This window comes from Vigna angularis, chromosome 2 (assembly GCF_016808095.1).
Source record: "Vigna angularis cultivar LongXiaoDou No.4 chromosome 2, ASM1680809v1, whole genome shotgun sequence".
Lineage (NCBI taxonomy): Eukaryota > Viridiplantae > Streptophyta > Magnoliopsida > Fabales > Fabaceae > Vigna > Vigna angularis.
This window is the reverse complement of record NC_068971.1, coordinates 34,622,829-34,647,807: the sequence shown is the minus strand read 5'-3', so window position 1 is coordinate 34,647,807 and position 24,979 is coordinate 34,622,829. Positions and strand designations below refer to the sequence as shown.

General features: G+C 32.4%; 2 protein-coding genes across 3 annotated transcripts in view; both read right to left on the bottom strand.

Moving 5' to 3' along the window:
* Positions 1-4,155, bottom strand: part of LOC108328967 (protein RRP6-like 2) — a 34,917-nt gene extending 30,762 nt beyond the window's left edge. Inside the window, exon 1 of the mRNA XM_017562902.2 lies at positions 3,423-4,155. Within this exon, the coding sequence (XP_017418391.1) occupies positions 3,423-3,890 (468 nt within the window). The 5' untranslated portion in view covers positions 3,891-4,155. The remainder of the gene's footprint in view (positions 1-3,422) is intronic.
* Positions 4,156-10,923: 6,768 nt separating this feature from the next.
* LOC108329674 (uncharacterized) lies at positions 10,924-14,168 on the bottom strand. Of its 2 annotated transcripts, none has more exons than XM_052872422.1 (2): positions 14,019-14,168; positions 10,924-12,234 (listed from the first exon to the last, which is right to left on the bottom strand). In XM_052872422.1, the coding sequence occupies exon 2, from the start codon at positions 12,186-12,188 to the stop codon at positions 11,151-11,153; it is 1,038 nt and encodes a 345-aa protein (XP_052728382.1). In that variant the 5' UTR covers positions 12,189-12,234; positions 14,019-14,168; the 3' UTR covers positions 10,924-11,150. The 2 variants fall into 2 exon arrangements, with proteins under 2 accessions (XP_052728382.1, XP_017419495.1); XM_017564006.2 differs by having other exon boundaries at positions 14,002-14,162.
* Positions 14,169-24,979: the final 10,811 nt, after the last annotated feature.

Genomic DNA, 24,979 nt, shown 5'->3' with positions numbered 1-24,979 from the left:
TTATGAGTTGATTTTTGAGAAAAAGAGCCTTTGTCCAGAATTAAGAAATGTGGGGCATAGACACGCTATAATATCCATGTCTCTACCATAGTACCTACCCTTGGCAGCCTACATCTAGGTGACTGCGGTCTCTGACACTTCACTAGCCTTCTTGGTCAACTGTTTTGTAGGTTATCGTTTTCAAACCATAGGCAACTAGCTCTGATCCCAAATGATATACAAGAAAATTGTGTTGCTCCACAGTGTACCTCCAATTTAAAATTTTCCAAACTCCATTTCCTCTGCATATCCATTCTTTTGGAGATTCCACATTGACTAAAAATATGGCTAAATTATAATATATAAGTAAGTGCACTCCTCACCTTACATGCCAATTTTGTGAGATTAATTTAAGTTTAAAGTTCATTTTCTAAAATGATATTAGAGCCTACCTCTTAGCATGGTTTGTTAGGCATATTTTGTGCCTCGCTATCAAATCACCAACAAATATCTAGTCCTACACTCAAGATATTCAATTTTTAATTGAGAAGGTGTGTTGACGATCTCATATTGACTAAAGACATGGCCAAAGTATAGTATATAAGGGAGTCCAAACCTCCACTTACAAGCTAGTCTTGTGAGATTGAATTTGGATTCAAGTCTATTTTCTAAGGAATTTATTGTATCTCTTGTTCCATCATAGTTGCCAACAATCACAATGCCTCTTTGTTATCTGGATTCTAACTCAAAGATTCCAATGTCTTACACATATTTTCCAGTCTTCCCTCCATGTTCAACCAACCATTTCATTTCCATTCCTCAACTCGATTTGCATCAATTATAGGTACCTACAACTCCAAGATTGATCCCCTAGTACAAATTGAATAGCACCATCTTAGAATTTGGGTCTATATCTAATTCAATCTCACAAAACTTGCCTTTATAGTGAGGTTTGCACATCACTTATATACTATATTCTAGTTATATCACTAGTTGATGTAAAACTAAACCACCACTCTTGAGGTTGCAATTATGGCAATCCCTAAAATAGAAGTAAATACACTCTGATACTATCTTAGAATTTGGTTTTTGATCTAACTTAACCCACACAAAAATAATTTGACCAATGGGATTGTTGTTAGAATTGTCAAGGTAGAACCAATGAGCTTTCATGAGCTTCTAAAGTCGGGTTTTGTGACCAAAATGTGAGAAAAGACATTTTTGTGGAACTTAAGCCACCAAAAAGCTTTCTTCCCTTCAAATTTTTTAGTGACCCTTCTCTCTGGTTAGATTTGACATCAAACAATACACAAGCGATAATTTAGAACTTGTAATTCCTAAATTCATCTCTCTATCCATAAGAATTGCTCAACCACCGCTTTTCAATTTTCTTTAAGTCTTTTAAGCCACAAGTTAAGTTGCTTTGGGGACTTCATCTAAATTTGGACATTATTAATCATGTGCGATAACACCACATTCACATTGACCCTACCACTCCTCCAACGGAAGTCAAATCACACCTATGTGTTCAGGGCAAAGCAACGCACTGCACAACCAATAATAGCTAGAGAGGACACTACAACAAGAAAATATCAAGGGTCCAGTTTAATAAATCCTATGAATTTTGTATTCATTCTTAGTCACTCTCTGATGTGTTTATTTTAGCCTAGAAACTATGGCCTCTTCCTCTATAATGCAACTTATGCTCCTCACTACTCCTTTGTTTAACTTGACTATGCCTTTGCCTAGTTCTAGATGTCGTCCATTGACTCCTCACCAACAAGTTCAAAACCCGTCTCTTTGTTATATATTTGATTCTTCACTATGAATATTATTTAATTTTAGGTATTATTCTTTATTTTTCAGTATATATACATAGTATAATATAAATTTATTTAGGGTTCAAATTGCAGACAACCCACTATTCAATGTTATGTTCCCTGTTACCTTTTTTTCTCACTCCATAATCAATATCAAATATATAATAAATTGATATGTTAATAAATAATAAAAATCTTTCTTCAATTTTAATGCATGGTATTATTTGGTGTAGTAGTTAATTGGTTAACTGTATCCTTATATTTTAATTTAAAAATATATTTTTACAATTTTTGGTAGGATCTTACAGTCCACATTATGATTTATGAATTATAGTCCTTAACACGCTTTTCTAATCCTAGGCAAATATCAATTATGACACTCTTCCTAAGAATACCCCATTCAAGTTGCGTAGATATCTCCTCTCAATTGAGAAGGTTATTTCGAGCATTACAATGGAAGGGGAGCAGTAGAATCAAACTAATGCCATTCTCAAATGTGAAGCCCGATGTTCTACCTATAACAAGAGCTTCTTCTGTCATTGGGTATTTTACTACATGGTGTACGCAGAACTAAATAAAATAACCAAATCATTACCAAGAAACACAAACACTTAACATCATACCATAGCAGCACTAAAGAGATGGCGTGTTGTAGACTGGTGGACTGCTACAGAAGAAGATTCACAAGGTTCTTACAGCCATAATTGTGGTGGAAATAACTGTCATTGCCACACAATAGTTACACAACCCAAAAAAGGAATAAAAAAAACATTTGGGGCTGATTGGGGAGCAATTTTGGTTCAGAAACTTGTTCTGTCCATGTAACAAAAAACATTTAGAGGCGTTTTTTCAGAAGGCGGGGGGGCGGAGAATCTGGAGATATCCACCCTTCACAGTGGTTGATGAAAAAAAGAAAAGCTTTCTTTTGCATCATCGTGTGATGCTGAGTCAAGACAAACCACAATTGATCCCATGCTCCAGCAGTATTTCCAGTGTTTGCCAGCCAATTTTGTTAATTCCAGCAAGCCTGTTGATCTCAACAACCCTCCTTGGGTGCTCTGATCTCTGTTTTGTCTCAGTGTCCCTAGGCTGTTCCTTTCTTTTTAATACCAAACTCCACTGAGTACAGGTGTTTCACCATTAGGTGCTCACGATCATTTATTAGGTATAAGTCCTCACTTTTAGGCTTTTTTTATTTGTCAGCACTTGTACGCATGTGATATGAAGTACTTATCACAAGCTTAAAACCGTGTTTACAACCAAAAAGAAAATGCGTTCAATCGTAAGCTAATGACATTGTAACTTACACACCACGGTTCTTAACATGGGCGAGCTAGACTCATCAGATATCGAGCACGAATAGCATATCGGGAAATAATATCACAGATAAACACAACGACCTGCGCACCCTTTGAATCCATTCTTTTAACCATCAAATATGAGAGAAACCATTTCAATAATAATTCATAACCCCATACCTGATTTTAACCAGACCAATATTTCCATTTTCAATTTAAACATTAATTAAGCTCAAATCCATAACTATTTTCGAATTGCAAAACAGCAAAAGTACTAAAACCATGACAGAGGCAGAATAATTTAAATTCGATGCAATGAACGAACCAGTGGATGAATAAACCGCTGACCATCTTCACTTTTCTCCAACAAAACATGCTCAAAAGGCTGGTTTGCATTATCAACAACAATATTATACGCATACTGAGGCTTCTTGATCGTCGGTATATGAAACGGCACTTTTGTCTTCTCCTCCAACTCGTTTTCAAATTCCACTCCCTCCTCCTTCATAATCCTCCGCAACTCGTCCACCAACTCATCAACCAGCTCGAAAACATCGTCGTTCGCATTCACAAGCCACTCGTACGCGTCGTCCACGTCAGCGGGAAATGCCGAGCCTCTGCCCCAAATATTCTCTGCGGAACCAATTCTGTTGAGCATCGACTGTGTCCTCCGCGCGATTTCTTCTATCGGGCGTCGGAACTCCGTGAATTTGTAGTAGAAATGGAAGTCCTCGCCAGAGGGAATGCATGGCGAAGAAGCGGAAAGCTCCGTTAGGTGTTGATCGAAGTCCATGGTTAGTGAAGAAGCCGGTGGAAACTTTGTTGGAAGGGGTTTTATGATTAGGGTTTCAGGGTTTTCACCATTGACGTCGGAAACTCACTGAACGCTGACGTTTGCGTCGGTGTCAGTTTCGAAACCGTGCCTGTGAGAAGAGTTTCGACAGCAATGCAGGCGTCATATACGTTTATGTCACGTGGCACTGTGCACGTGGGAAGGGAGTACTTACGTTTGTACTTGTGAAATTCAACATTGACTTGCTTTGAATGAAAAAAGGTTGTTAGAAAATCTTTGTCATGTTATTTCCGTTGTGTTTCAAATCTGCATATGTAAATGAAAAAAAGTGTGGTGGGTTTTAATTTGATGACCACACACAGAGTTCGTAAGTTGCGACATTGATAAAGAAAAAACGTAACACATGATATACAAATTAATTATTTTAATTCATAATATTAAGTTCAATTATTAGTTATAAAATTGCATTAATATTATGAGGAGAGGATGTATGTGATCTTCTCAAAAATATTGACTATTCACGGTTAAACAAATAATAATAAAATATTATGTAAATTTATAAATTAGATGTATAAAATAAATAAAATAGACACATTACTGTTATCTCATCAATCAAATGGTTCATCACAATGAAGTATCTTATTTCATTTTATTTTCTCATAAACTACTCCATTTTTTATCTCTAAAATTTTATAATTTTAGTCATGATATTTTATCTTCGATTACACAAATATATTATTATCTTAAGCTTTACTAGATCACAAAGTGTTTTTCTTCTTCTCTTAACTTTTTTTTTCTTTATGTAAATGTCATTTTCAACGAATCTTTATGTTATTTTAACAATCATTCTTTTTCTTATATGTTTTCTTCTAATACAATTAATATTTTTAATATAGTCAATATTCTTGTTATTTATGCTCGTACAATTATGCCTAATCAACGCGGTGTTTTTTAACAACACCAAGTGACTTAATTCAAGTACTAACTATTTTGTCTCCTTCAACTTAAACAATTGAGTATGTCCTTCTAATTGCCCTTCGACAAGGTTTACATGCTACCTGTAATCCCTTTCTACATTATATTGTTTTAAGTTACAATTGATTGTCTTCACCTTTTTATACCTGCATTTCGTTTATTTCTGCTATGACCACTCCAAAATTTGTCAATGATGCCTTAGCCCATCCTAGTCGGCGTCAAGTCAAACTAGATGAACTAAGTGTTGTTTAGAAAGTGAAACTTGGGAATGTGTCCCATTACCGTATGGAAAATCTGTTGTTGGTTGCAAATGGGTTTTTTCTATTAAAGTTGGTCTTGATGGAACTATTTATCGCCTCAAATCTCAATTGTGGCCAAATGTTACACACAAATTTTTAGATTAAGTTATGGTGATATTTTTTCTATGATGACAAAGATGCCTTAGTCCATCCTAGTCGGCGTCAAGCCAAACTAGATGAACTAAGTGTTGTTTAGAAAGTGAAACTTGGGAATGTGTCCCATTATCGTATGGAAAATCTGTTGTTGGTTGCAAATGGGTTTTTTCTATTAAAGTTGGTCCTTATGGAACTATTGATCGCCTCAAATCTCGGTTGTGGCCAAATGTTACACACAGATTTTTAGATTAAATTATGGTGATACTTTTTCTATGATGACAAAGATGTAGTTTTGTCAAAAACAAGTAACTCAGTCCGACTCGCCATAGGTTGGTCACTTAGTAAGCCAACACAACTCGGTTCACTTATTAACGAGCTAAAAAAATGTAAACCCGACCCGACCCACCACATATTGGTGGGTTAAATGGGTTAGCTCACTTAATTACAAGTTTTTTTTCAAATCCAAAAAAAATTACAAAGTTTTGGTAATTCAAATCTAAATAAGTTTCACTCTAAAATGATGTTAAACTCCAAAGATAATTCAAAATAAATAAAAAGTATCATACAATCCAAATGTAATCCAAAAGCAAGTACAAAAAACAAACAAATAAATTTCTAATATTGATCATTTGTGTATCACTTATCCATGGATAAATCCATAGTATTTTTCTCTCTTGAAACAAATTTTTTTCCTTATCGCATCTACAATACAATAAAACAAAGTATTAACTAATAATATTGAAACACGAAATAATAAATAATTAAATTAAATTAAGTGGGTTGGTGAGTCAACCCGGCTCACACGGGTTCAATCCGGGTGAGCCGAGTTTTAAGTGGGCTGGGTTGAAAATACCCGTATAAAAAAATTACATGTTCTTCAAACTCAACCCGGCCCGAATTCGCGATTAGGCGGGTTGGCCCACGTGTTCTAACTCATTTTGACAACACTACAAAGATGTCATTTGTTTGTTTATTTATAGCCATGATTGTTCTTCAACAATGGTCATTTTATCAATTGGATGTCAAAAATGTGTTCTAAACCATGTTTTGCAAGAAGAGATTATATGGACCAACATCCAATATTTGTCACTTAAGGAGCATCTTTTGTCTTGGTATGTCCTTTTTGCAAATCCTTAAATTTCCTAAAACAGTCTCTCAAAGCCTAGTTTGGAACAATTTGGTATGACTCAGTGTGAGGCAAATCATTCAATCTTTTATCGTCACTCGAGTGTTGCATATGTCTACATGATAGTATATGTTGATGACATCATTCTTACAAGAAGTGACAATCATAGAGTCTCTCTGATAAAGCAACAATTTTGCAACTATTTTCAAAAAAAAAAATTTTTTGGCAAACTTAGATATTTCTTGGGTATTGAAGTGACATAATCCAATGATAGTATTGTTATATCTCAAAAGAAGTATGCATTGGATATTTTGAAGGAAAGTGGATTGATGAATTCAAAATTTGTTGACACACCCATGAATCTTAATATTAAACTTCAATCAAAATAGGGGGAGCCTATGTCAGACCCTAAACAGTATAGAAGACTAGTTGAGAAATTGAATTATCTTAAAGTTACTCTTCTTGACATTTTCTTTGCAATTAGTGTAGTACACTAATTTCTTAATGCCTTGTGTGAAGATCATTGGAATGCAATTATCCATATATTAAAGTACATTAAAGGATCATTGAAAATGGTTGTTATATGTAGGGATGGCCAAAATGAACTCCACTAAAATACACTCTTAAAAACTACATTAAACAAAAAGCTTGCTTATGTGAACTGAACTAAATTGAAAATTAGGTTAGACAAACTAAATTGAATAATTTTTTTGATCTACCAAATTGCACTGCACTAAAAGGCAACCTTACCCAAATTCGGAATAGGCTAAAGGTCAAGACAGGTCATTCAAACCAAAGGTCGAGACAAGCCAACCTTACCCAAATTCGAGATGGGCAAAGCCAAATGTTAAGACGGGTCAGGTTGGCTCAAATGTTGAGACGAGTTAGGCTAGACCCAAGCTCAAGATAGGTCAAGTATGACTGAAGGTCGAGACTATAACATCCCATTTTAGGATGCCACATGTAATTAATTAAGAAAAAACGACTTCTGCTACCACCATGAAATAGTGAAAAATTAAAAATTTTATTTCATTATCGTGAAAATAATTAAAATCTTGCGGAAATAACAATTAATTCAATTACAACCCAGAATGTTAAAAAAAACTAAACATAAACTCTTTTACTTTCTCAAAACATTTCGAAAATTCTCATACTATTTTCCCACACACATCCTCACAATACACAATACCAACATCATCTATAACATCATTTATTGTCGTATAAAAACGATCATCATATGTTGAAACCACAACCCAACATGCAAAAGTGAGCTAAAAGAAAACAATACAAAATAATGCATAATAACCACACCTATCTACCCCAATCCATAAAGTCAACCACATTCACATCACACAAAAACACATTACCACAAACACCCACGATTTATCCCCCCGTACCCTACCATACCACTTATTCCTCGGAATTGATCAGTTCGAGTCGTACGACACTCAAACTCATCCTCTTCCCGCATCACACGATCAAAGAGGATTATTTTCCCTATCACACGGTTGAAAGAGAGACCCTACAATTCAAACCCATCATTTTCCCGCATTGCACGGCTGAAGAGTCATAGATGGATTTACTAGGTATGAAGAAACGACCCCACAACAACTTGTCTTATCCTCACACGCATACAACCAACAACAAGCAATACATTCATGTTCGAACATCACAACAACCAACCACACAACTCGATAACAAACAACACGACCAACAAGACCTTCGACTTAATAATCACCACAAACTGTTTGACCAAACATACACAGAGCTCGACAATCATAACAAATAACAATTTAACTCAATTCATTATGTAAACATACAAGCAACACTACGAGAAAAAGAAAACAAAAATCAAGAATGTAAGCTCCATCTACTTGTGTTTCCCGCTAAGACTTTTTTCTAGAATAAATAATGTCCTTCAACAACACCTATTGGCTCTCACAGACCTTCACTCGATCAAATTCTCACTCTCACCCTTAAAGTTTCTATCTATTTTTTCCAATGACCAGAGTTTCTATTTTAACATAATATAAATAGTGTCTAATATAGAAACAACTATGTATGAGATTAATTTTCCTTAGGTTGAATATGCACACATGGTATTCTTTTTATTATAGAAAAAATATCGCTAAATCCAAAATGTTAATAAAGAGTAATAACAAACTAACTAAAGATAAAATATAAAGATAAGATAAAAATAGGATATCTATCTAAGATATCTAATAATAATCTATTTAATAGGAAGCATACCTAAACAATTGGGTTTATTTTCAAAATATTTATAAAAGTCCATTATTTTCATAGTATAATAAAATAAAATTATCTTTAACTTAATTAATTATGATAAGTCCCTAGATAATATATTCTATCTTTATATTTTTATTCTAATTGATTATGATAAGTCCCTAAATAATACATTTTATTTTATTTTTATTATCTAACAATAATATCTAATTATATCTAATAATATCTTTTTATTTGTACATATATATAGTATATAATAATATCCAAGAATATCTTTTAAAATGTTTAACAATATCTAATAATAATTTTTCTAATTAATAATTTTTTCCCAAATCTTATTTTATTTTCCTTTAGATAAAAATAACAAACTACTTTATCTTTTATTTAAAATAGTTAACCACATTTGCATATTTTTCCTAATTATTAAAATTTCTAGAATCGCACATTCCCCCATCAAAAACATTTTTCATTCTCGAAAATGTACTTACAAAAGGTATCTTCTTCTTATGTTTTCCTATAATAAGACCTAAGAGAAATTCTTAAATTTTAGTTAAATGAACACAACAATACATTCATATTTTAACAAACAATGTACAATAATTATTATAAATATTCATACACACCACACTTGCACATAAAACATATAATGAAAGAAATAAACAAATATTATACACACAACAAGAATAAAACACATGATCATTAATCCATAACAAGGAGCTCTAACCAATTATGTTACCCTTCACTTCTATAATAATTATCTTTTCTTATTTTAAATAACGACTCTCATGAATACTACACTTTCTAGATATATAATTTTCCTAGATCTTATAAAGACAGACCAACATGGGCCAAAGTTCGAGCGGGCCTGATCAAGCCAAAGGTTGAAATGAATCGTGTCAGACCAACAATCGAGACTATCCAAGTTGAGCCAAAGGTTAAGACAACCAAATCTGTGAAAATGTTGTCACGGGCCTAGGCAGAAATTTAGCCAAATTTGATCAGGAGGTCCATAATAAAAACTCGATTGAGTTGGTCTTGATTGAAGTTCAACCGAATTTGGACAAGTCAATCCCAATCAAACATTTACTGAATTCAGTCAAAATGACCATCGCCAAAAATTAGCAGGGACCATCACAGGCGAAACTCAATCGAGTCGATTCAGACCGAATTCGACTGAGTCAACCTCGATTAAAGGTTGGTTGAGTCAACATCAACCAAACTAAACTGCAACTTTAGAGACTCTCAAACAAGTAAAAAGTATAAACCCATTTCGACCCATATCCGACAAACTCATCTCGACCTTCGATTTAAGTTGACCCGTCTTGAACTTCAATAAGGGTTGATCTGAGACGACCTTCGACTCGGGTTGATCCATCTTGACCTTCGATCCAAGCCAATCCGTCTTGACTATCGATCCGGGACAATCCATCTTGACCTTCGGTCTAGGGCGATCTGTCTTGACCTGCAGTCTAGGTCAGTCTGTCTTTGAGCTAGTCAACCCATCTTAATCTTTAGCTTGGGACGACCCGTCTCTTTCTTTGGCTCAAACAGTCTCAACCTTTAGTCCGAACCCCACGTCTCAACTTTTGACCTATCCTAGCCGGTCTTAATCTTTGATTCAACCTGATCTGTCACAACATGACAACGAATGCGATGTGGGACCATTTAATTCATTTTTCCAAAAATAATAAAGAAAATACATTTTTTTCAAATATCAAATATCTATAAAAATAAAATAAAATTGTACAAATATAAAAGAATTTCAAAGATCAAACCAATAAAGATTATATAATTATAGAAAAGCGTGAAAAAAAAATCAAATGTGTCCAAAAAATAAATTACAAAATGAAAAATCAAATAAAAGCTTATATAATTTTTTTACATTACCCAATAAATTAAAAGTTTTTAATAATTTAAAAATGAGACTTATATGAAGACAACAACAGGGAAGAAGACTGAGAATTATCCAATGCCCAATCAAAGCAAAAGTTCACCATTAAAATCCGAGTGACTTTCGATAATAACCACGAGAACAAGTTCTTTCATTTGTCATCCCTATGGATTAGACCTTGGACACCCTATCGGTTTATAAATGAATTTCACTAAAATTATAAATCAAGAATATGACAACTCATTTAACAAGATCTACGTGAAATATACCTAATTAGTAATAATTCTTTTAAGAAATACATAAACCAAGGATGAATTACAAACATTTCTCATTTTAAAAATTAATCAAAATCTTCAGGGATAAAGCTTTCAGAAAAACCCTCCTAAACAAAATGACACGAAATTCAATATGAAAGAGTGGAGCCATTCTCACCAACGTCAAATCTCAAATTACATCAATTAGTAAAGAAAATAGATATAATGCTTTTGGCGGAACATTATACAGTCACTGAATTCATGGATCAGGAAACAACAGAAAGAATTCAGGATTTCTAAAGTTTACCACTCCCTAAAGTTTGTCAAAAGCACTAGCATGCTCATTTCATTTGGCAAGTTCCTAAACGTTGGGCTTCATATCTCCCCCAGATAAATCTGCTTGTCACTGCCGCAAGATCCAATAATACGCTCATTGGGATGAAAAACACACTCATTAACAGACCCATTGTGACCAGGAAGCTTATACAAGATGCGACGAGAAGTGGTATCCCAGATGTAAACCATTCGATCAGAACTACCAGCCGTTACCTTGCTTCCATCAGGAGACCAACCACACTTCAACAAGTTCTTCTCAAAGTTGTGTTGGTGCCCTTCCAACACCTTCACACAGCGATTTTGTGGAGCATATGGGCGCATGTCCCAAATGCAAAGCTTGCAATCCATGCCATTTGTAAGAAGGTACGACCCATCAGGACTCAACTGCATACCAGTAATCATATCTTGATGACCTTGCAATGTCATGGTAACTTCACCTTTACGCAAATCCCAAATCTTGACATCATTATCAATACCACCGGTGAAGATCTTATCTGATGCATCAGAGAAGCCAACAGCAGTAATCTGGTATTTATCCGGGAATGTTTGGATGGAACCCCTTTGACGCATATCCCATAATTTAGCAGTTCCATCATCGGAGCCACTAACAACAAGAGGTGGTCCCCTTCGAGAAGGACAACATGCATTAACGTATGATAGATGTTCTACCATTTTTTTTATTTGTTTTCCTGTTTCCACATCCCACGCCCTCACTGTTTTATCAGGGCTGGCAGAAATTATCTGTGTCCCATCAGTAGTCCAGTGAAGATCCAAAACTGCATTCTTGTGACCTTTCAGAACCATGAAGTTCTTGCAATCCCCATGCACATTCCAGAGGAAAATTTCCCTGTCATGAGATCCAGATGCAACAACTGATCCTGCAGGATTGAACTTCATGGTATATATAGCACTCTGGTGACCTGACAGCAACATGATTGGTGATTCCAAACTTGAGGTCCGCTGCTTTCCATTTGGCCCAGGAGCTTGAGGGGCATTATATGGAACAGTAGACCATTCCATTGGCCTTGGACCGACAACTGACAGAGCGCTTTCACCTTCACTTGGAAAAACTTGCATGTTAAACTTCGCTCAGAATTGAAAGGGTTAAATTTCCAAAACCTCACTGAAACAGAAAAAGAAGAATCAAATGTAAGATCCCAAAAAGAGTTATATTAAAGTTAGTCAATGACTTTTAAATTAATTCCACAGGTCTTCATCTACAGTTGCAATTAAAAGCATGATGAGAAATAAATCTCCAAGAGTCTCCCCCAACCCTCAAAAAAACGAAAACACCAAAAACAAATGTGAAAGTTAAAAATTATAAGCCAACATTTATTAAAGCAAACAAAGTAATCCACTAAGCATACAATAAATTCTGATAATCAGATGTCAATTTACACGAAAGCACAGCTAAGGGGGGACTTACCTTTCAGTTGATCACTTGATCTTAAATATAAATACGAAGTATAAGAAAAATGTTCTTCATAGAAGAGTAGGTAATTGTCTGTCTTGATAAACGAAAGTAAACTGTTCTTTTGGAGGAAATTGTATATCAAAGAACAGTGTGTGTGTGTGTGTGTGGTGGTGGGGGCAGAGGTGGGGTTGAGCGCATGTATGTTTTAGGTAGCGGCTAAATTAAGCTGAAATGAACTGGATATATGACCAAACAATAATTGTCATTGTCTTGCAAGGAAAAAAACGTGAATTGTGTGAAGGGGTTTGTTTAGTTCAGTTATGTGTACTTTACAATCAAACTCGCATCACAAATTATTTAACGATATCTTTATGACAGACTCTGTTTTCCTTTCATGCGTTTATTTCTCTTCCACCTCAGCACTGATGTTGTAATATAACAGTTAGCAGATTAGACACTGAAACAGCATCATCTAAATCTTGAGTTGACGCTTCTCTATCTTAATTCAAACCCTTGAACTCCTACAGCCCGCTATGACTTGCCACAGATTGCAGTTATGCACAATATCAAAAACACTTTCAGCTTGCTTTCATGAAGGTACCAATTTAAGAAAAAAATAAAAACCATTAGCCAATTCGTAAACAGGAAGAATGCAAGTGGGGAACAAAACCCAAAGATTGAGAAAGGAAGTTGAAACAGGCTATTGTAGGTTGTTTACTGCAATCATTGGAGCTTTAGCACAACCACTTATGGGAAGATTAAAAGTTCCAACTTTTCAAACTTCTCCTAACAAACAGATCAGTTTGGTTCTTGGAAGCAAAAAAAAACATTGGATTGCACACATTGGATTGCAACTTTCTAAATAGTTTGATTGTATGCAGTTCAAATCCAAGGTTTTGTTCGGTTCGCAGAACCTTTTTCCCATACCTATCAAATAGAACAAATCAATAACTTATTGGCAATAAACAATCACTTCCAAAGCAAATATTCCTAAATAACACTACATAACTGATATAATATCAACCTCCAAACAGCACACATTTTCTGATAGTACACGCACAAATAAAATAAATCCAGAGCGGAAGCACAAATCAAATAAGAAACAAAATTTTACAGAAAATTTTTCAAAGCTGGAAAAATAATGTATACATACAATCCAACGTCAAACGTGAAGCATATTAAGCATACAAAATCAAACAGCAGCTTGTGCAAACTAAACCACGAGGAAATCTAAAAGCAACAGCAACTTGTTGAAGTACATAGTTGTCAATACAAAAAGGTTTATGCAATTGAGTAACTAGGGTTTAGTTGGTGAGCGGTGTGGGGAAAAAAGCGCGAAAACTATTTTGCAAAGAAAGAGAAAAGCGATTTGAACGGGGCAGAGGCTAATCGCGAAGGATAAAGTGCACACAGTGAGTGGAAATGAATGGAATTAAGGTGCAGGAGAGAAAATAAGGAAGAAAGAGAAGAAAATACCTCAGATTGAGACTCACAATTCGTTCGTTGGAACGGTGTGGAACAGGGTTCGGAGAAGGTTCACACGCGCCGCTGCTTGAAACACTCGTTTGGTTCGCCTGTAAATGTATATACTGACCAATTTACAACCCTCCTCCAAACGGGTTGCCTGCTGTTGGTGTAAATATCCATTTGCGCAGTTATTGATTTGTAACCGTTGGATGAAAGGTGTCCATGCCTAATTTAGGTTTTTAAGACATGAGTTTTGATTCTATTCTCCAAACATTTCATTTTCTTTTTTTTAGTTTTTATTAATTAAAAATTACAATTTTTATCTTTAATATTATATGACGTTAATTAATGTTGTGATACAATATTAGGTTGTGTACCTAAAAAAATTCTTAAAATTTATAAAATAGTGATTATTTATATATCTTAAACTCAATGTTACCAAAAGTAATCATTTAAAAATTTAGAAAATACAAATAAAGGAAAAAACTCATACATTTTATAAAAATTAAAAACGATCATTTTAAATTTTATAAAAGTAAAACTTTACAAGTGTATTTATCTATTTTGAAATACTTAAATTTGAAGTTTATTTACAATAACGATTAATTTTATATGTTTTTATGGGTATATTTTCATGAAAAAATCAACTTTTGCATAGCTTTTACCTTATTTTGTCCCTAAGTTTAGTGTGCTTTTTATATTTTCTTATGTTTTTTTTATGTTTTAGTTACTATATGTTTGTTTTACCTTTATCTCTTTTTGAGTGTGCAAAATAAGAAAATAGAAAACAATTCTATGGAGGAAAAAAAGTTGCAATTCAATGAAGCATGATTGAATAAGAAAGAATTATTTTTAGATAAATACTCACTCCAAAGGCTCTAGAATTACACCTATGGCTACAAACATGAAGAAAAGGCTCACCTATAGGATTATACTGCCATAGACCACCTTCGGATGATCAGAAAATGACCATTGGGCGCTAGGTTGACTCGCTAGGCAAGTTGGTTGCTCACTTGGCGAAAATGATAACCTAAAGTTGTAGTAATCGAGTCATTGGGCAAAAATTTGGCTCGTCCTGGAGTTACAAGTTAGTGAGCATCATTTTTAGGCCTCAATGGGCATGAATAAAGCCGTTAGGCAAGTTTATCAGCCCTAATATGTGAAAGTGAGTATTTAATCATGTTTTCGAGAGGGTTTTTATAGTTACTCATTCTTACACGAATAGAATCACCTAGGGTGCTTGGGAGAGGCTCTTGGAGGCTGTTTGAAGTGTTGGGAAGCTCTCCCTTCCCTCCTTGGGTTTCCTCCTTTATCCATGGTAGTTTTTCCTCTTTTGGAGTTGAGGAGGAAGATGGGTCACAGATTAAAGGTGTAGATGTGAAAGGGAGGTGCAATTGGAGCATGAAGAATCTGTCAAGAACCTTGGGAAAGGGCGTGCATCTCTCTTTGGTTTCAATTTCTTCCTAATCTCTTCAATTTGTAGAACCCTAAGTTCTCCATCATGAATGACTATTCTTATTTGTTGAGATTAGATGTAATAAACCGAAACTTATGTATTTTGTGATATTAATGCATATGTTTTTCCATTTCAAAGTTAGTATTTGATTTCTATGTTTAATGCTTGTTATGGCTTGATCACCCATGAATTGATTTGTGGTTATTAATGTATTGGGAAATATGACTTGAACCTATAACTTGAAATTAAATGTCTAATGGATGCTTGTATCTAGGAATAGAACATGATTTATTAGTAATCTTAAGACTCTTGAACTTAATGCATTTCTTGTTGAGGATTCAAGGAATTGGATTTTGATGAGTTATCATAGGCTCAAAATCACTAAAGATAGGATTTGAGTATGTTTGTGAGTTGAATTTGACTTGATTATGGAATTGAGATGTTTGTGAATGCATAAGAGTGAATTCGATGAATTTTAGCCTTAACAATTTGTAAATAGTCCATGTTACTTTTCCTTGCACACCAACAACTATTCGATGAAAATACCAAAAATAGTTTCTTATGTTTTTGTGAATTTTATGGTCTAATTGAGTTAGAATGCAAGATTTTTCGAGTGTTGCACAAGACCCTTAGGAGAGAACGATATTTCTCACTTGCTACATTTTGACCGGTGCACTTGTCGTTACCGAGGATTTGTTTGTTTTGTTTAGTTTAAATAGTGTTGTTACCAATTTTGGCCTTTTTATTCAATTGTATATCCATTTTGTGTTTAGTTATGTTTTGTAAAACTCTGTGATCACTTTTTATATGACTCTGCAATTTCATGGATTATTTGCTTTCTATTATGAAATTATTCAATATGTGGATGTGGTGGCATTTTGATGAGTTGTTCAACTTTTGCTTGAATATGACCCATATATCTTTAAGTGTTTGAGAGAATGTGTTAGAATTTAAGAGATATTTGGAAGTTGTCTTTGATATTGAATTAACTTTTGCATGATTCTTTGAATACATACGCACAAGGTTGGGGAAGAAAAATGCATTTGTTGTTTATGTTACTAAAGCTTCTTGGCCAAATAGCCAACATTTGTGCATACGAGTATTCATTTGTGATCCTTTTAAGCTTTGTTGAATTTTTCTTCTACCTTAAACCTTTGAACTATTATGTTACCCAACACCCTAGAGGAAGAGAACAAGTATTATACTTTGAATATGGGTTTGGTTGACATAAAGTTTGGGGGAGAATTGATTGAGACAATTAGAAGAAAAAACCTTTAAAATAAATTGATAGTTTATATACCTATCTTTCTATACCCTTGTTAAAAATAAAAAAATAAAAATTAAGGAAGAAAGAAGAGAGCAAATGAAAAATAATTAAAAGGGGGCACATATTAAAATTAAAGGTGGAGAAATGAAAGGAATATTGTTGATTGGATTGTAAGTCGGAGTTAAGGATGATCTTAAGTGATTTATGCATAAACTAGTTTTCCTCCTCACAAGGGTGACTTTGAATCCAAGAAAAACCATTATTCTTCTAAGCCAAGCCAAGTTTCAACCTCAGAAAGACCTTTTGATCTAATCAATTATATGTGTTGTGTGTGAATTATATGATGTGCAAAAGTTGATGAAGATCTATCATATGCTTTCCAATGAGTTTGATAAGCACATGTGAGAGCAAACACTGGTTTTGTGAGCTTGGATTAATCTTTGCTCTGGTTGTCATATTTCATGCACGGGTTGAGGTTTTGAGTTGATAAATGAATCATGCCATATATGTTTGAAATTTTGGAAATGCAAGTGAATTTTCTTTGTTTTGTGCAGAGTAATTGAATTAAGAGATCATGTGTTTCTTAGTTTATTAAGAGTCATTTAACAAACAATATTAAATGAAACAATCATAAGTAATCAGATGTCTAAGAAAATGGAAGGAACACACACACACACATACACAAAAACACACACACACACACACACACACATATATATATATATTTCTTGTAAAGAACAAAATTTCATTCTCGAGTAGTCATAAAAAAAAGTAGTTTAACACCAGATAATAGGCAACATAAAATCATCTAAGCGCAAAGCCAAATTAGAGTGAGAATCAAAGGATTTATCTTAGGCCACAAAAAGCGCATAAATATTAAAAGGCGAAAGAGATAAGCTAAAAAGACATAATTCCCCGAGAAAAAGTGGCTAATCAATAAGAAAAATCTACATAGGCTTGTCAAGATACTATGCTTAAAAGATACATACACACTCACTAAGTGATATGTATAAAAGTATCTAAGTGAATCTTGTTATGCAAGAGACGCAAAAATCTGTCAAAAGAAACAAGCGTTACAACATCATTTAAAGAACATATGCACAAAATGAAAAAAAAATTATACCTTTAAGTATAAAGAACGACACTTCACTCTTGAGAAGAGAAATAATACAAAAAGTTGTTATCACACAATTAATCAGTGTTATAAGAAGAGAGGAAAATTTCTAAGACAAGGTCGGAGCGCCTAGTATCCTCATAGGTCTTGAAGTTTAACGAACAACGATATGCAAAATGAGTGTTTGACAAAATGTTCTTTGTGGAAAATAATATCGTTAAAAGATAAGCATCTTGTGAAAAAGCATTGTGAAATCTGAATGTCTAAAGGTAAAGTTGTAGTAAACACTCTGGTATCTCACTAAACACACTAATAAATGATATTTCAATAAACGTGTCAATATATCATAAGAAAGTATTGTTAAACGCGCTCTTGTTATACAATGCTAAACAATCTTTCACTATATCTTGCAAAATAATGTGCAAAATGATGTTTTTGAAAAACACATTAAAAGTTATAAACAACGCTCCAAAAATGAATGAGTTGAGTAATAGTGTCCTAAACAGGCTTTTGAACCAAATAGAGGTCACTAAACAAAACACTATTAGTAAAAATTTTGCATAGGCCAAACGATACCTTGTATCAAACGATATTTTTATCCAACGATGAAACCTTTATGAACAAGAAAGTCTATCTCTTTTATAACACTAAAGCTAAAAGAAAGTTTATTCAATACCGTGTTAACTCAAGCAAAGCTCTTAAGAATACACCGTGTAATGTATGACCACTAAACACTACACTTAAATAACATTTGATAAAGTATCTAATGTTTTACACCATCTGATAATCAAATATATGTATGTTTTACCAAACGATGCATTTATTTATGACATGAGAAATGATAAAATGTTGTAAACATGTAATACAACATGAACGTTCAAAATATTTAATGTATGTACGATAAAGTGTTTCCATGGTTGTATACCTTGTTCTTGATATTTGTCTAGATCACTAAAGCAAAAAGATATGATTAGAATCACTACACCCAAGAAAAAGGCGTTGTGAGAGATGAAGAACATTTTGAGAATGTTTCCCTCGAAGTTTTCACTCTATCACATCATACAAGATTGGTTTTGCTAAAGGCTATGATAAAGTTATGAACCTATACAAAGTAGATTAAAGCCTGACTTTCCGCCGAAAGACTACCCGCTTTCCTGAAGTCAACCTCTTTGTTGATCATCTTTTAAGAAAAGCTATAAATAGACGAAAGCTTGAAGAGAAGACAAAAAGAATAAGATAATGACCTTGTGAACCCTAAAACAAGTTTACTAGCTCATATTTAATTTGAAGTTGAATATTTTTTTTTGGAAGATAAAAAACTTAACAAATCACATAATTCTTTGTATTATTTATATCCTCTCTTTAAGAGTTATTCATCGGTACTTTTGCTTATAACGATGTTTGTGTTGTAAATTTTGAAGAGAATTAAAACACTTGATGTTTAGCTTAGTTGTGTTAAACAGTCTAGACATTTTGTCTAGGATTGAGACTATAAGTGGTTAGAATACTTGTAAATCAAAAGTGGTTAAACTCGGGTTAGTTGTGTTGACTTGGTGAACAAAGAGCGGTGAAAATACTTATTGTAAACTTGAAGAGGTAAAAACTCCTGTAATCTTTTTAAAGATTAGTGAAACCCCTTAAGAGTTCTTAAGAAAGAACTGAACGTAATTTAGATTGAGTGAACCAGTATAAAATCTATATTTTGGTGCTTTGTTCTTTGAAACGTTTTTCATTTACACACTCTGTAAAAACCACTTTTTAAACATCTTATACAAATTACATATGTTATAAATCATTAGACACTGCTTTACAAAAATACTATTCATCACTTCCTTTAAGGTTTTGATGTGATTTAAAACCTGACATCCCAAAAACATTTTTTAAAGATTTGTCACTAAATATAATACCAAATTGGGTTCACTTCTACCAAACTTTTTATTTCTTAAGAAATATAGTTTACAAGTTGGCAGAGTTGACTAATAAACTTATTTCAAGAACTTGAAACGCAAGACATTTAGAATATAATTAATTTATTATTCCATTAACATTAGAAAATTATTATAATTAATTTTTTGTTGTATTCACAATCATTAATTAGAAGTATTCATATGTTCTCTTGATTTAGAACATTAACATATTGTTTTATTACTTGTGTTTAACAAAAGTTATAAAGTTTGATAAATAAATTTCACTAGAGTCGTTGGGTAAAAATTTGAGTTGAATAATGTTTTTTTGACCGGTTTCGGTTAAATTACTATGTTAAAGTTTATGAAGCTGGATAAACATTTTCAATCAAATTTTAAAATTGAATATAAATATTTTGATAAGTTATTATGCTAAAGATCATGAAAATTGGATAAGACGTAATAATTTGTTTTGTCAAAATTACGAAGTTAAAGTTTATGAAAGTCAAACAAACATTTTCAATCAAATTTAAGTTGGGTAAAAGTTTTTTACTATATTTAAATTTGTAGTGTCTTCAAAACTAAATTTTTATGTTAGATAAAGTCATTTGTTTACTAAATTATTAAGTTTCATTATGTCAAATCAATATTTTTTACCCAAATGGGTAATAACTTTTTATTAGTAATTACAATAAACTCGAATAAAAATATACACTCAAAATATAAGTTAAATATTTTGACAAAATATTTATATATCAAAGTAGTTCATACATTTATCAAGATATAAAGTCTAAGAAGAAGGTGTCTCGTCAACTAACTCATTATCATCAATATTTATGATCAAACTAAAGCTAACAACATCCAAATCAAGGTTGGAGAAATGATGAGTGGATGGATATGAAGAACCTATATTGGTTTAAAACAAATGCTTGAGGAATAGAGTTTACTTTATTGTAAATTTTAGAAATTATAAATTTACTTTATTGTAAATTTTATATGTTAAATAGGTGTAAATAATATTTTTTTTATTTGAACCTGATAAGTCCAATAAAGTTAGGGGTGTAAGCATGGTAGACAAAGAAAGGAAAATTTTAAAGTCAATCAAGCCCAAGTTCTACCCATTCCATTCTTGACCAAGATACCAAAGTTAAACGAAGAAATAAGCTATGCATAACAAGTGTGAATGAAGCACGAAAAACCTAATCCTAACATTAATTAAGCAAGATTTACTTTGATTTTATTTTAAATTTTGAAATTCAAATTTTTCTCCTTTAAGTCAGTTTAAATTTTAAGCCAAAACTTTTAGGTTTCTAGATTTGAATTTGCATTTGATTCCAAGGCACATTTGAGATGCATTTAAGCTTAGAAATTTAGAGGCCAAGGTTAAATAGTCAACTCTTTTAATTTTTAGATTTTTTTTATATTGAATTGATTGAAAGAGTTTTGAGAGTTTTTTGAAAGAGAGAGTTGCATTATTGGATCAAGTAGTGATTTCATCAACACTTATCTTGAAGCTGCTTTAAGTGTCATCAAAACATTCATTCTCTCATAAGCTTTTCCTCTCCATTTTCTCTTTTATTTCTTTTTATAATTACTAAAGTGTTCATCTTCCCAATACTATGTTGATTCCATCGTTTATTTTTAGTTTAACAATTCTTATTTGTTTTAAATTGTTTGTTAATATTTACTTTTTCTCTTAAAACTAAACCTTCACACTTATATAGTTCTCTTATATTAAATTTGTCCTTAATAAAAACATCCTTCCAAGTTTTTGTTTTATCTTTTTATTGTGTTGTTATTGATCTTATCTTAATGTTCTTGTTCAACTCTTAGATACAAACTTCCACACTTATATAATCATATGTAATTATATGGATTAAAATTATGTTTAGTGGTCAACATCTTTTAAGTTCTTTATCTTTCTTAAATCCTTAAAAAGATAAAACAAATTAAGTTTCTATTCCAATCATGCTAAATAGAGCTGTCAAAACGGGTAACCCGACTCGACTCGACCTGACCCACACGGGTTGGTCACTTAGTGAGCCAACCCAACCCGACTCATTTATTAGCGAGCTGAAAAAATTCGAACCCGGCTCAACCCACCACGGGTTGGTGGGTTAAACGGGTTGGCTCACTAGCTCATTTAGTTATAATTTTTTCAAAATAAAAAAATTACAATTTTTTTTGATTCAAATCTAAATAAACGTCACTTCAAACTCCAAAGAGAATTCAAAATAAAAAAAAAAATCATACAATCCAAGCGTAATCCAAAAACATGTACAAAAGGCGAGCAAATAAGTTTTTAATATTGATAATTTTTGTATCACTTGTCCATTTATAATATTAGAGTCTTGAATAGATAAATCTATAATATTTTTCTGTGTTGAAACATCTTCTTTATCACCATCTACAATATAATAAAAAAATGCTAACTAATAATATTGAAACACAAAATAATAAATAATTAAATTAAATTAGGTGGGTTGGTGAGTCAATCCGGTTCACCACGGATTCAACCCGGTGAGCCGGTTCTAAGTGAGCCGGGTTGAAAACTAGTCCGCATAAAAAAATTATATTTTTTTCAAATCTAACTCGAATCAAACCTGTGGTAAGCCGGGTTGGCTCGTGGGTTACAACTCATTTTGATAGCACTAATGCTAAATCATAAGAAAACTTTTATCAAAAAGGAAACTTGGTGCCTAGGCTTTTTAAATATTTCTTCACCTCCTTCATAGGTTGACACATGAACTTTTTAAACTAAGTTTTGACTTGATATTACGCCTCAAAATTGTTTACCTCTTCTAAGGTCACCTAAAGAATCACAACACTTTCTTTAGTGATCTTAATTTTTTTTTTCTAATTTTTTTCACATCTTTCTTCAACACCAATATTTCAACAACCTCATCTTCAATCTTCTTTTCTATCACAAATGTTGATTGTGTAATTGTGATACGATCCTATCCAAAAAAGAGTACAATTGTTTCTGAATTTGGATCCTTAAGAGGTATAACAAAAATAAATCAGAGAATAATGTAGAATAAGATATAGATGGAGATGTCACAATCTAGTAGATTGATAACTCAATGAAGATTCACCACAAAGATTGTCATCTTTGATAAGAATTAGAGTTGGGAACACCACAATCTAACAAATTGATTAGAGGTGACAAAACGAGCTAATCCGATCTTTTTGGCTCGGCCCGTAAAAAAAGGATTAGGTTTGACTAATCTATACATAATAAATGGGCAACTAATGATAACTTATCACGCACACGAGGGTTGACTTGGGTTAGCCCGGGCTATCCTCATACTTGTTTTTTAATTTTTTTTTAATTTGTTTTTCATTTTTTTTAATTTTGTTTTTATATATATAAATGACTATTAAAAGCATATTTAAACATATAAAATATTTTATAAACTTTTAAGTGATTCGTTAATGTTTTTAGTTAAATAAAGTAAAATAATTATTACATTTACATGTTAAATTACTCCATTATAACTAATAATTTTAACTTATAAGTGTTAATGATTTAAATTACAATACTATTATATATTAAACTCTTGAAAAATATAATATAGAAAAACTAATCTTTTAAATTATTTTTTAATTTTAAAAAAAGACCAACCGGTGGGGTTGACTAGTCAAATTTATGAGTTGGACGGAGTGGACCAAAATGGGTTGACGAGTCAAACTAACAAGCTAACCTGTCGGACCTAACTTGTTTTGCCACCTCTAAGATTGATAAGTTAAAGAAGATTTACAACAAAAAGTTTAATCTTTGTGAGGAACCATAATTCTAATTCAAGAACCAAGATAATCATCTCTTAGTAAGAACCCAATTTTCATATAATGACCATCCAAGGTGTTTACAAATATATTTTGGTGTTTCAATATACAAGCATTAGAGTGAAAATTAAATTGAAAATTTAAAAAAAAAAAACGAATTACTCGCCCAACGACTACTCGATATTCTTGCCGAGCGAAATAAGTGGTTCGTCCAACAAACTTTCAAAATTAAAATAAATTACAAATGCTTTGAAGGCTTAAAATTTATTCTATAATTGTGTTCCAAGCCATAATCTTCATATATTTATGTTCTTTGAATGACGAAGGCTCATCCTCAAGTTCTTCTTTTGTTGAATCAAGAGATAGTCCTCTAGCATATCCCATTCTCGAAAATAATTTGTCCTCAAATTCACACCACTTGATGATTCCTTCTCCTTTGTACTGGATTAGAAGATAATCCTATACCATACCGTCATTCTTGTAAAAATAACTCTCTCCTTCTTAAATTTTTCCTTATCATTCCATGAGGTGGATGATTTCTTATAGGAGATCATTCTCTTAATTGTTGTTCCTTTGGACTAATTTATCATTATCCTTTCCTTTTTGGAGAGAATTCGACAACGAACTCTAGAAGATTCTACACACAAACACAAACATAAATCAAAGACATAATTATAAAATAATCAAAAATAGAAATTCTATCTAAAATGAGATTTTTTTTAATTTGTTTTTCATTTTTTTTAATTTTGTTTTTATATATATAAATGACTATTAAAAGCATATTTAAACATATAAAATATTTTATAAACTTTTAAGTGATTCGTTAATGTTTTTAGTTAAATAAAGTAAAATAATTATTACATTTACATGTTAAATTACTCCATTATAACTAATAATTTTAACTTATAAGTGTTAATGATTTAAATTACAATACTATTATATATTAAACTCTTGAAAAATATAATATAGAAAAACTAATCTTTTAAATTATTTTTTAATTTTAAAAAAAGACCAACCGGTGGGGTTGACTAGTCAAATTTATGAGTTGGACGGACTGGACCAAAATGGGTTGACGAGTCAAACTAACAAGCTAACCTGTCGGACCTAACTTGTTTTGTCACCTCTAAGATTGATAAGTTAAAGAAGATTTACAACAAAAAGTTTAATCTTTGTGAGGAACCATAATTCTAATTCAAGAACCAAGATAATCATCTCTTAGTAAGAACCCAATTTTCATATAATGACCATCCAAGGTGTTTACAAATATATTTTGGTGTTTCAATATACAAGCATTAGAGTGAAAATTAAATTGAAAATTTAAAAAAAAAAACGAATTACTCGCCCAACGACTACTCGATATTCTTGCCGAGCGAAATAAGTGGTTCGTCCAACAAACTTTCAAAATTAAAATAAATTACAAATGCTTTGAAGGCTTAAAATTTATTCTATAATTGTGTTCC